The sequence below is a fragment of the Sinocyclocheilus anshuiensis genome, unplaced genomic scaffold (assembly GCF_001515605.1).
Source record: "Sinocyclocheilus anshuiensis isolate Anshui unplaced genomic scaffold, SAMN03320099.WGS_v1.1 scaffold3692, whole genome shotgun sequence".
Lineage (NCBI taxonomy): Eukaryota > Metazoa > Chordata > Actinopteri > Cypriniformes > Cyprinidae > Sinocyclocheilus > Sinocyclocheilus anshuiensis.
This window is the reverse complement of record NW_015546216.1, coordinates 7500-20030: the sequence shown is the minus strand read 5'-3', so window position 1 is coordinate 20030 and position 12531 is coordinate 7500. Positions and strand designations below refer to the sequence as shown.

Here is a 12531-nt window from a genome sequence, read left to right as displayed (position 1 = left end):
CGCGTGCGTTCTGCAGCAGTCACTTGGATAAGTCGTTGTTGCTTGTTGAACTTGTTGACTTTTGATGAGTTTGAGCACATGATGCGCACTGTGACAAAGTGTGTTGGAAACATAAATTGAGGACCAATCTGCACCTTCCCAAATGGCACCCTAAACCCTCTTCCTCTGAGTCCGCACTTTCGTGACGTAATGCCGCTTTTACTGTCGGGTAGGTATGGAAACATCTCAAGGGCGATTTTTTTTTTTGCGATACACAAACTTATGCGACAATTCGTTTTTTTAGGGATGACGTCATCACGCACACCATTTTATCAGTAAAAGGCTAGTTGGATGGAAACAGACTGGACACAGCAAATTTCGCAAAGTTTTTTTTTTACGCATATTCTCTGTCGATAACAAAACAGCTCAAAAACTGAATGGAAACTTGGCTACTGTATGCGCGTGCTTTCCTGCACGTAAGCTTGCGAGCACCCTTCTGAACACTAAAATGACAAATGGGACACCCTACGGTCTCGTGGACTTAATGGACACACGCACACGGCGGCCATTGTAAGTACATAAGACTGCAAGTGCACATGAAGTGTTCGATTTGGGACAGGGCCATTGATGACCCGTGGCGTTAATATAGGCTACTGCATCTGTGCCAGCGCGTGATGTAATAAAACGGCAGCTCATTAATAAACGTTTATTTTATTTTTTTATCCATTTTATACAATCCGCCTTCATTTAGCAAGTGCATTCGCGTGTAAACAATTTTCAAGTTCAACACTTTTTGTTCCATTCAGTTGTGGATGCTGCTGATTCACCGAGACTCAGCAAAGAGACATGCGTGTGTGTGTGTTTTCCTTTGAAAAAGTTTCCCCAGAAATACTTCGCTATTTAAAGGCACAATATGTAAGATTTTTTTATTCAAATATCCAAAAACCACTAGAACGGTGTTATATATTTTGCTGACTTGTGTACTTACATTATCCCAAATGTTTGGGGAGAAATGGGCTCTCATTTTAACCCATATCATGGTGTGTGATGCTGAACTATGAGTTTCTAATGGTGTTTGTATTTGCGCTGTTTTATCATTAATATTTTATGTGCAACAACAGCATATGCTGTCTCAGTGGCCTTACACATGATTTTAAATCTATTTTTTCAGACTTTATGATTTAAATGGGGATGATTGTACTGAGAATAACTTTAATCTTTTCTTCAACTGAATACTGTTTCCGTGCTGTTTTTATGTATTTTAAAGAGTTGGCAGTCAAAATTAATACTGCTGGATGATAGATATTCTTCATTCTTTATGACAAACAAGATAATGTGAATTACAGAATGTACAACGTTTTTCAAATGTATCAATTGCGGTGTACAGCGTTTATTATGAGGGTGAAGAATTCACAGCTCAGTACTCACTACTCAATACTCATGAGTACTTTTAAATAGGCTACTCTTTTACTCTTTTTTTTGGACAAGTACTTTTACTCTACTCAAACTACATTTTTTGGAAGGTAATGGTACTTTTACTTGAGTATATTTTTTCAGTACTTTTTCCACCACTGCCAAAAACACATTTCCTCAGCTTCCCAGACCACATAAATAAAGCACACAGATGAACGGAAATGAAGCACAGCCTATGATATAAGGAACAACCAACCCAATACTACCTGCAGAAGTTAAAACAGGAAGAAAAGGTCAAACCATAACTCACCTGGCATGCCTGTGAAGGCCAGCGCTGGGTTTGCAGCAGCTGCAGCAAGGGATTCCTGCTGACTCTGTTGGCTCTGGCCAGGGGTCAAAGGTCGCTGATTGGTCCCTGCACGAATCACCTGGATTAGGCGAGGGAAGAGTTACAATGCAACCTCTGCATTCCTCTAAGCTTTACATTCATATAAGATTTCATGCCTAAATGAACTAAAGGAGAAAACGCTCCAAGTTATGAAACAAATGCTCTAACCGAGCAAGGTGTGAAAATGGGGCTGAGCCAAAGATGACTTAAAGGGATAGTTCACCCAAAAATGAAATTTCTGTCATTAATTACTCATCCTCATGTTGTTCCAAACCCATAAGACCTTCATTCATATTCGGAACACAAATTAAGATATTTTTAATGGAATCCGAGAGATCTCTGACCCTCCATAGACAGCAAGGGTCCTACCACGATCAAGGCACAGAAATTTAGTAAGGACATCGGTATAGTCCATGTGACATCAGTGGTTCAAACGTAATTTTACAAAGCTATGAGAATATTTTTGTGCCCAAAGAAAATTCTTCTCCTCATCCCGTCTGCCGTGGCGTGCCGCTGGAAATGAAATGTCCCCAACTAAGCAAGCCAGAGTCGACAGCTGCAAGGAACCAAAACTCCATCGGTGACAGAATGGAGAAAAAACCTTGGGAGAAACCAGGCTCCATTGTGGAGAGTATCAATGCATGCATGTGCTTTACTCTACATGTAAACTACGCATGCACATGCTGTCCTCTGCTCGTAAACAAGGCACGTTCAACGTAAGGAGCAGCACCCACATGTGTTGTTTACATGCAGAGGAAAGCACGCACATGCGTCGTGATACTCTCCACAATGGCGGCACGCCACGGCAGACGGGATAAGGAGAATAATTGTTGAATTAAGTTATTTTTGTTTTCTTTGCGCACAAAATGTATTCTTGGAGCTTTGTGAAATTACGGTTGAACCACTCATGTCATATGGACTATTTTAATGATGTCCTTACTACATTTCTGTGCCTTAATTGTGGTACGACCCTTGCTGTCTATGGAGGGTCAGAGAGCTCTCGGATTTCATCAAAAATATCTTAATTTGTGTTCCAAAGATGAACGAAGCTCTTACGGGTTTGGAACGACGGGTTTGGGTGACTTCATTATAATTACCGTAGTTACTTTTTTAGTTTTCAGAAACTAGTAGTGCCCATAGATTAAATACGTTTTGAAAAACAAAACTAGGGCTGGGCGCCTTTGAACATTTTTGTAAATTATGAGAATGATCTACAAAGACTCTTGTCAAAAAGGTTGAGAACCACTGGTCTAAATCATCTAGGCCAGTGGTTCTCAACCCGCGGGCCGCATGCGGCCCGTCATGAATTCAAATGCGGCCCACCATCCTGAACACAATTTTAAAAATAACTTTCAGTTTTAAAATTCATTTTAGTTCTTACATTAATTTAAAAATGTACTAAACAAATATAAGCTATAATGTTTTAGTTATGTAAAATAATTTTGTTTTTATGTTTTTATGTAAAATAATTTTGTTTTTCATATATTATTTTCAGACATGAGCAGACCTGTAGGCTACTCACATAATTAACGTTTTGCATTTAACGAACACTTACAAGTGTGCACTTTGGCAGAATTAAATTCAAATAGTCATCAGCAGCCATTAATTCGGTAAAATTGAGCATCAGGATGGACAAATTTGTTAAGGGAGAAAAACGAAATGTGAAAAATGCCAGCAAAGGAACACATAAAAACAACAATAATCTATAAGCAGTGAAGGTAGGAGAGTTCTGGACTTTCGGTTTGCCCCGCCACTCACTTGAAGATGTTCGAAAGGAAACACCCATACTACGCAGCAATCATCCTTAATTGCAGAAATGTGGCAAAACATCTCTGGAGAGAACCTCAGATTATTAAATTCGAAAGTGTTTTCCATATGTGGATCAACATAGGTTACACTGGTGAACGCACATTTTCTGCAATGTTGCGCGTCAAGTCACGCTTCCGTGCGCGTCTTACAGACTGCAACTTCATTGTACTGTAACTCCTTTCGAGCGGAATTTCACAAAATTTGTCAGCTCCCGACAGCATCAGGTGTTTTATTAATGGTGAGTATAATTATTTATTTTAATGAATGTAATTGATTAGATAATATATTTAGGCTATATTATATAATATTATAATATATAATATAATATATATAATCTGGTTGGTTTGTATTGGTGACGTAATATGTAAATGATATGCGTGCTGCCCGTGAGACTTGCAGTTGGACCATAGTGCGGCCCAGTGGAAAAAAAGGTTGAGAACCACTGATCTAGGCAAATTAACTTCTGGTTATGTGTTACATATGCATTTAGGTGATGAAGACTGGATATAACAACAGTGTGCATTTTAATGTTTAAAAAAACCTTGTGTGATTCCACCAACATGTCTTACTATATCCATGAGTTTACAAAAAACAAGTGGAATTTATTTTCTGCGGTAATCGACATTATGCCACAATTGTTGTCGATAGCCTTGGTTCAGTACAAGTTAGCGCTATCTATTTATCTCTTTCAAATCCTCCTAAAAGTAATGTAACACAATGAACGAGGCTTAAGGGCCGGTCACACTACACTTTTCAATCCACTGACTTTCATTCTTTTGCATTCAAAGAAGTTTTTACACTGCTCTGCGTTCCAAAGTTCAAGTTTGGTAAACTCTGACCTACGAAATAGTATCACATGAAACCGTGAGACCAACAGAAGATTGATAAGTCACCACATGAATTTAAAGAACATACATTTAAAAACTGCAGCACTGCAGAAAAGGGGAGTACACTGCACTTTTTTACAGTTTGGAATTATTATTGTTTATTGTGTTGAATTTAGGTTTTAAAAAAAAACACTGCGGAGTGTGACGTCATATCACAACCATTGCAGTGTCCAAAGAAATTCTGTATGTTCAAAGTCTAGTGTGACCAAAGCTTTATATGTTGAGATAATGTCATCAACCTGTTGTCCTGGACCCTGACTGGACGCCTGCTGGTTGGCGGAATGACTGGCAGCAGCTGCAGCCGGTTGTTGGAAGAGGTTGGCTGGATACACACCCCACGGCACTCCATAGTACTGAGGAGGGACTACAGCTGGACCTATGGACAAACATGAGCTTTAGACTGAGGACTCCATATTTAAGATCCCAGGATTTTCTATAACATACTTGATATTTATAAAGTGTGTACATGTGTATACCTGCAAGTGTGGCAGCTGCTGCCAATCCTGCAGCGGTGTAAGGGTCTGCTCCAGGAGGGGCAGCATTGATGATGTAAGGATTTGGCACAAACGCAGGTGCAAGGCCTACCGGAACAACAGGCCATATTCATTTCAAAGCCTTCCTGCACAATGAAATTGAACCACTAAACACTCAATTATTGAACTTTTACTGTGTCTTCTTTTGCCCTCTTAAAACAAAACAAAACATTATGGTGGAAACAAGATATAGGAGACAGAGTGTCTCTGGATGAAAATACAAGTCTGAAAGTAATAATGTTACCAAGGTGTTGCTGTTGGGCTGCAGCAAGGGCGTACTGTTGCTGCTGTGCTGCGGTCAACTGCTGAACTGTAAGATGACTGGATCTCTGGAACAACTAAAAAAAAAAACAACAACACAAAAACACATGATACTACATCTTTTTACTAAAAAAAAAAAAAAAAGAGCCCGACCGATTTATTGCTTTGCCGATTTTATCGGCCGATATGAACCTGTCGCAGATATATCTGCATCGGCATATATGCCGCAGATATGCCACCGATATGAAATTTTTTTACAGAACATATGACGCAGATAAAATGCTTGCCAATGGTGTAATTACTTAGTTTGTCCAGCAGAGTGCACTCCATTGTTTGCTCCTGGCAACCCTAATTTTTTGAGATGCACCTGTATGCAGGTGCATCTCAATAAATTAGAATGTCGTGGAAAAGTTCATTTATTTCAGTAATTCAACTCAAATTGTGAAACTCGTGTATTAAATAAATTCAATGCACACAGACTGAAGTAGTTTAAGTCTTTGGTTCTTTTAATTGTGATGATTTTGGCTCACATTTAACAAAAACCCACCAATTCACTATCTCAACAAATTAGAATATGGTGACATGCCAATCAGCTAATCAACTCAAAACACCTGCAAAGGTTTCCTGAGCCTTCAAAATGGTCTCTCAGTTTGGTTCACTAGGCTACACAATCATGAGGAAGACTGCTGATCTGACAGTTGTCCAGAAGACAATTCATTGCTATTTATTACACGAGTTTCACAATTTGAGTTGAATTACTGAAAATAAATGAACTTTTCCACGACATTCTAATTTATTGAGATGCACCTGTATACATACAGGTGCATCTAAAAAAATTGTTATATCTTGAAAAAGTTCATTTTTTGTTACTTATTTCAAAAAGTGAAACTTTCATATATTCTAGATTCATTACGTGTAAAGTAAAACATTTCAAAAGTTTTTTTGTTTTCATTTTGTATTTTGTATATATATGTGTATGTATGTATGTGTGTGTGTGCGTGCGTGCGTGTGTGAGAGAGTGTGTGTGTGTGTGAGAGAGAGTAGAACAACTGTTTCCAACACTGATAAGAAGAAATGTTTCTTGAGCATCAATAATCCAATTTCTGATGGATTGTGGGGCACTGAAGACTGGAGGAAAAGATGCTGAAAATTCATCTATGCCATCACAGGAATTAATTACATTTTAAACTAGATGAGTAAAGTTTGATGTCAAACTTTAAAGTTGGCTTGAAAAAGCCAGGCCAGAAAGGTTGAAAACATTGTAATAGCTTTAAGTAGTTCTACAGTTTAAAGTTTTAATGTTTTGAAGGCAATATAAGATAGATAGATTAAAATGAACTTACATTACAAGCATGGTTAAAATGTTGCTAGCATGATTAGCGTGTTATTAGCATGTTGTTAGCATGATTAACAAATTACTATCATATTACTAGCATGGTTAGCAAGTTACTAGCATGTTGTTAACATGTTGTTAGCATGATTAGCCAGTTACTAGCATGATTAGCATGATTAACATGTTACTAGCATGTTTAACAAGTTGCTATCATGATTAGCATGTTACTAGCATGATGCTAGCATGTTTCTAGCATGTTTCTCAAGTTGCTAGCATTTTCCTAACATGATTAGCACGTTACTAGCATGTTTTTAGCATAATTAACAAGTTACTAGCATTTTACTAGCATGATTAACAAGTTACTAGCACGTTTCTAACACGATTAGCATGTTACTAGCTTGTTGTTATCATAATTAGCAAGTTACTAGCATTTTGCTAGCATGTTTCTAGCATGATTAACATTTTACCAGCATGTAGTTAGCATGATTAGCATGTTGCTAGCATGTTTCTAGCATGATTAGCATGTTGCTAGCATGTTGTTAACATTATTAGCATGTTGATAGCACATTTCTAGCATGATTAGCATGTTACTAGCATGTTGTTAGCATGATTAACAAGTTACTAGCATTTTGTTAACATGTTTTCTATGCTAATCCAGCTAAAACCAGTTGATTTAGTAAAAAAAAAAAAAACAGCTAAAAAACAGCTAAGACCAGCCTGACCTGCTAAAAAAGTGGCCAAAACCACTTTGAAACCAGCTTGGGAAACCAGCCAAAGCAGCCAATCAGCTTAGGCTGGTTTTAGCTGTTTTTTCAGTAGAGAGTTGTTAAGCTTTGCTATACCAACAGACAGCTTAAATACACCATAAGTTTAATTGTATAAAAGTTTTCACCCCCTCAAAGCAAGTCTATGGGCCATGATTTTAGGTGGTTTTGATAGTCTGGTTTACGAAAACCGTAAGCCGGATCAGTTAGAAAAGATATAGCACACCGAGTCAGACCAGTCTGAAGGTCTGGGTCGAGTTTGGTGGTTCTAGCTTAAAAGCTCTAGGAGGAGATAGGTGTCGAAATTTGGCTCAGAAGAATAATAATAATACGTTTAAATAGTAGATCAGTAAATTGGCTTTCTCAAGCCAACTTAAATATATTTCAATAGAAAACAGAGTCTATCTTACATTGACAAAACTTAAATTGTGATAATATTTCACAATATTACTATTAGAGCTAAGGAATATAATCATTTTACAATGCATTGCTGCATAAAAACAAAAGAACCATCTTTTTTTCTATTTGTTTGAAGAATTAGATGACTACAAATTGGATTCTCCATATTTTTTTCTTATAGTCGGTTATGTCTTACATGAACAAACAGTTGGGGCAAAATCTTATGTGTAACATTAAATTAATGCATTTGTCTTAATATAATACACCTGCTGCTGTTTGTCATTTATGTTAATCAAACAACAAAAGTGGGAATCATTTACTACCCTTGACTGAATAAGTTTTGCAACTTTAATAATACATTTATTTGTAATTAATACACTAAAGACTATGCAGTGATTTTTTTTTACATTTGATTATTCAATTCCTGTATTATTTCTTACTTGAATGCTTCTGTTAAGCTGCAGTCCGTAAATTGTTTCGGTTAAAAATTATCCGAAATCAATTTTTGAGTGCATAATCAGCCAGTTTTCAAAACTATCCCCTTACTTTAGCCCGATTCACAACGGTTAGCTTATAATAATGTTTTCTAATTTGAGTGGTACTGGTAAAAATTCGCAGGAAATTCCAGCATGCCGCCAAGTCATTACGTCAAAAGATTATGCGTTTATGAAACGCATGTGACAGAAATTAAATTATATTCCAGTTTTAAATGTGCATCTGATTACAGATAGCCTGGGATTACACATAATTTGTATTTTAAAGAGAACCAGTTCGAAGGAAGAATAATTAGCTTTTTGGGTTAAACATTTCTTAAAGGGGTCATATGATGTTGGTAAAAAGAACATTATTTTGTGTATTTGGTGTAATGAAATGTGTTTATGTCGTTTAAGGTTAAAAAAACACATTATTTTCCACATACTGTCCATTATTGTTTCTCCTCTGTCCCGCCTTTCTGAAACGTGTCGATTTTTACAAAGCTCATCGGTCTGAAAAGCGAGGTGTGCTGTGATTGGCCAGCTATACAATGCATTGTGATTGGCTGAATACCTCAAGCATGTGACAGAAATGTTACGCCCCTTACCATACTGTGATGCCGTGTCCGGCCGGGGCGACGAGACAAAACCAATAAAACCCATTATAAACGAGGCATTTGTTGCATCCAGTGGGGACATAATTACGGATTATAATGACTTATACTGTCTTTTTATGAGTTGCCTCGCGCCGCATAAACATAAAACCGTGTCTGCATTTGTGATGACAAACAACAAGCGCTACTCTACACTGCTCAAAACTGCGTTTGAATCGTCAGTGGCATATTCGTAATACACAAAAAACGTACTTACAGTCTGAGAGTCAGAACAGCCGGCATTGTAGTCTACTCTACCAGGATCAGGAAACAGTCCTCCATAAATTGTGCTGCACACATCTGAATATTTGGGTTGAACTGATACATATATAAATACAAATACAACTTAACCACTGATTTCTAGTCCTGTCCTTTTTTGGAAGGCCAAACAAAGTAGTTTCGCTTTCGCAACGAAACACAGCGTCACACACAGCGGCCTTGAGTGAGCGGAGGCCGGCGGCTAGAGTGAGTGGAGGCCGGAGGGCTAGAGTGAGTGGAGGTCGGAGGGCTAGAGTGAGCGGAGGCCAGCGGCTAGAGTGAGCGGAGGCCGGGCGGCTAGAGTGAGTGGAGATTGGCGAATTCGACAAAGGAGGGGCTGGCGGGCTTGCGGCAACCACATGTGATGACTCCACTTCGTCCACGGTGAAAGCCGATCCGGCGATCCACAGCACGAAGTTGATGTATTTCCTCAGCGACCAGCACGGATCAGCTTTAGGCATGACAAAGCGGATATCGTTCTCTTTTGGAAGGCCAAACAAAGTAGTTTCGCTTTCAGAGCAAAACACACAGCGTCTTCACGACATGGCAGCAGCAACAGTACTACAGCAAGAATAAAAGTTACGCCTTCTTTCTTTGCGTGAACATTTGGGTGGCGTTATGCAAATATTCCCACATCGTGATGTAGACATGTGGGGGCATGTTAGAATGAGCCGTTTTAGGTAGGCGTGGTTGACTCTTGACTTTTATAAAGAATATCTTTTTGGATATGAGACTTTAGTCTTTGCAACTCGAATGGTATGACAATTAGAGATTAGACTGTACAGAAATTGAAATTTACACGCTAATACACACTTTATACACAGTCACGCAATGCTGATGTTGTTAACAAAGTATAACAGTAATAATAATTTGCACGGTTTGATGTAGGGCTGTCAAAATGGCTGAAAAACTAAATTCGAATTTTGTACTTAAATATCAAAATTCTAATTATATTCGAATTTAAAATGCATAATTTCAGTTAGGGTGAAGAAAAGCTTTTGGCTTCTCTCCTGAGGCCACAAGAGGCCGCATCGATCAAAATATTACTAATGCACGTTTATTCAAAGCATAATGACTATCTGTGGGAAAAAAGTGCATAATGTTTAAAATAATGTTTAATGATGGGAGTGCAATGGTGATAGATGTCCCTCTAGAAAATGTGCGAAATGTGTTCAGTGTGAACGGCTTGGTTTCAGTTTTGATGTAAACAAGATCTTCTCTGCATTGATGTTCTCTTTTTCCGCAATATTTTTAGTGAACAATGCAGCAGCGCCGCATCTAGTAGCTTCACCTGGATAGGCTAACAAAAACATTATAATGCAACGACACTTAGGCCCAATCCCAATTCTACCCCTTAGCCCTTCCCCTTCCCCCTTTCCCCTACCCCTCCGTTTCGTGTGTTCACGTGAAGGGGTAGGGGTGTCTCGATTCTCTTTTGGGTGGAGGGGTAGGGGTAGGGGAAGGGCCAGACAGCCCTTCAAACGAAGATTTTTCGGGACCACACTTCAAACGAAGGGGTATGAATTATCTCCGCGTAAACCGGCTACAGCGGCAACATGGCTGCCCGAGCCAACAAAAAGACATAAATGTAAGCATTTTTGGAATTAATAAAGATTTTAACGAAAAGTAATCATTTGTTTTATGTTACATTCAATCGTGAGTTCATGTTTACGGTCATGTTACTCAAAGAAATGGTAGCAAAAAATCGCTAATATTTGCTAACGTCATATCACTGCTTTTGGTTGGAAGGGTAGGGGTAAGGGGAAGGGCCAGATAGCCCTTCAAACGAAGATTTTTCGGGACCACACTTCAAACGAAGGGGTATGAATTATCTCCGCGTAAACCGGCTACAGCGGCAACATGGCTGCCCGAGCCAACAAAAAGACATAAATGTAAGCATTTTTGGAATTAATAAAGATTTTAACGAAAAGTAATCATTTGTTTTATGTTACATTCAATCGTGAGTTCATGTTTACGGTCATGTTACTCAAAGAAATGGTAGCAAAAAATCGCTAATATTTGCTAACTAACGTCATATCATTAAGAGAGAGAGAGAGAGAGAGAGAGAGAGAGATGAAAGTTGCGTGTATGCGCGTCTGTGCGTTTCTCTTTTTAGAATGAGTTTACTTAAAAACAGCGATTTTATCCTCTCGTTGCTGGAAAATATATTGTAGCGTTTCAGTATTTAAACTGTTATTAATAAAAGTCGTGGGGCAGCGTTGACAAGTTTCTTTTCTCCTGGATGTGTGAGCTGCGCGATCTCCGATATGTGTGTGTGTGTCAGTAAGCAGCGCATTAATATAGAAAGGTAATTAAAGGCTCTAATGCACACACCAGCACACCAGTATAGGTGTGTGTATTGTAGGAGCTAGACGACGTATGACGTGTGACAGGATAGTAGTGGTCCCAATTCTTAGGGGAATATTTTCACCCCTTCCCCTTGATACTTGGTCATTACTTTACAATCATTACTTTGTACTTACTTGTACGTTACTTGTTCAGATGACAATATCCAGTGAAAAATAATTATTTGGGTCATATATTCCAAGACGTAGGCTAGAATCTGTGATTCCGAAGTACAGGATCCACACTGGTGCAGTGAGTGACAGCCACACATACACCTCAAAACCAGTGCCAGTGCACAACCCAAGCAAGGAAGATAATTCTGCAAATAACTGCAATTGTAGGTTTTCAAACAGAGATGGAGACAAAGAGGCAAAACTTACAGACTGCAGCTTTAAATAGATATAAAATGGAAAAAAAAATCTTATTTTTTACCACAGAAAACAAAAAGAACTATATTATGAATAATAATGTAGTAATTATTAAAGGGGTCATATCATGCGATTTCAAGTTTTCCTTTCTCTTTGGAGAGTTACAAGCTGATTGTGCATAGATAAGATCCCTGAAGTTGCAAAGACTAAAGTCTCAAAACCAAAGAGATATTCTTTATCAAAGTTAAGACTCTGCCACGCCCCCCTAAAAAGGCTCGTTCAAACACGCCCCAACATATCTACATCACTATGTGGCAATATTAGCATAATGCGGCCCAAATGTGCACGCAAAGATAGAAGGCGTGGTTTCAGTAACCGCAGTTAGTGTTGATGCAGCCATGTCAGGGAGACGCTGTGTGTTTCTAGGCGAAAGCAAAAGCACTTTATTTGGCCTTCCGAAAGTAGATGCATTTAGGAATCTTTAAGATTACTTACAACAGAACAGCAATGCATTTTATGGACGACCGTTTCGTGAACCTAGGAGAGGAGGTAATTCTGACTTTGCTATGACAATCTGGCGCTTCTGAATCAGCTACTGTTTTGTTATTAGTTTAAGTATTTGCTATTGACTGTTCAAATGCGGAGTTTTGCGCATCGTGTGTGTGTG

The 12531-nt window shown here is 38.5% G+C and overlaps 1 protein-coding gene across 1 annotated transcript in view; it reads right to left on the bottom strand.

Annotated features, from left to right (window-relative positions):
• LOC107701446 (pumilio homolog 2-like) overlaps nt 1-12531 on the bottom strand; it is a 25346-nt gene that overhangs the window by 6568 nt on the left and 6247 nt on the right. Inside the window, exons 2-5 of the mRNA XM_016503451.1 lie at nt 5254-5347; nt 4953-5057; nt 4716-4852; nt 1703-1820 (exon numbers count right to left, since the gene is read on the bottom strand). Of these exons, the coding sequence (XP_016358937.1) occupies nt 1703-1820; nt 4716-4852; nt 4953-5057; nt 5254-5347 (454 nt within the window). The remainder of the gene's footprint in view (nt 1-1702; nt 1821-4715; nt 4853-4952; nt 5058-5253; nt 5348-12531) is intronic.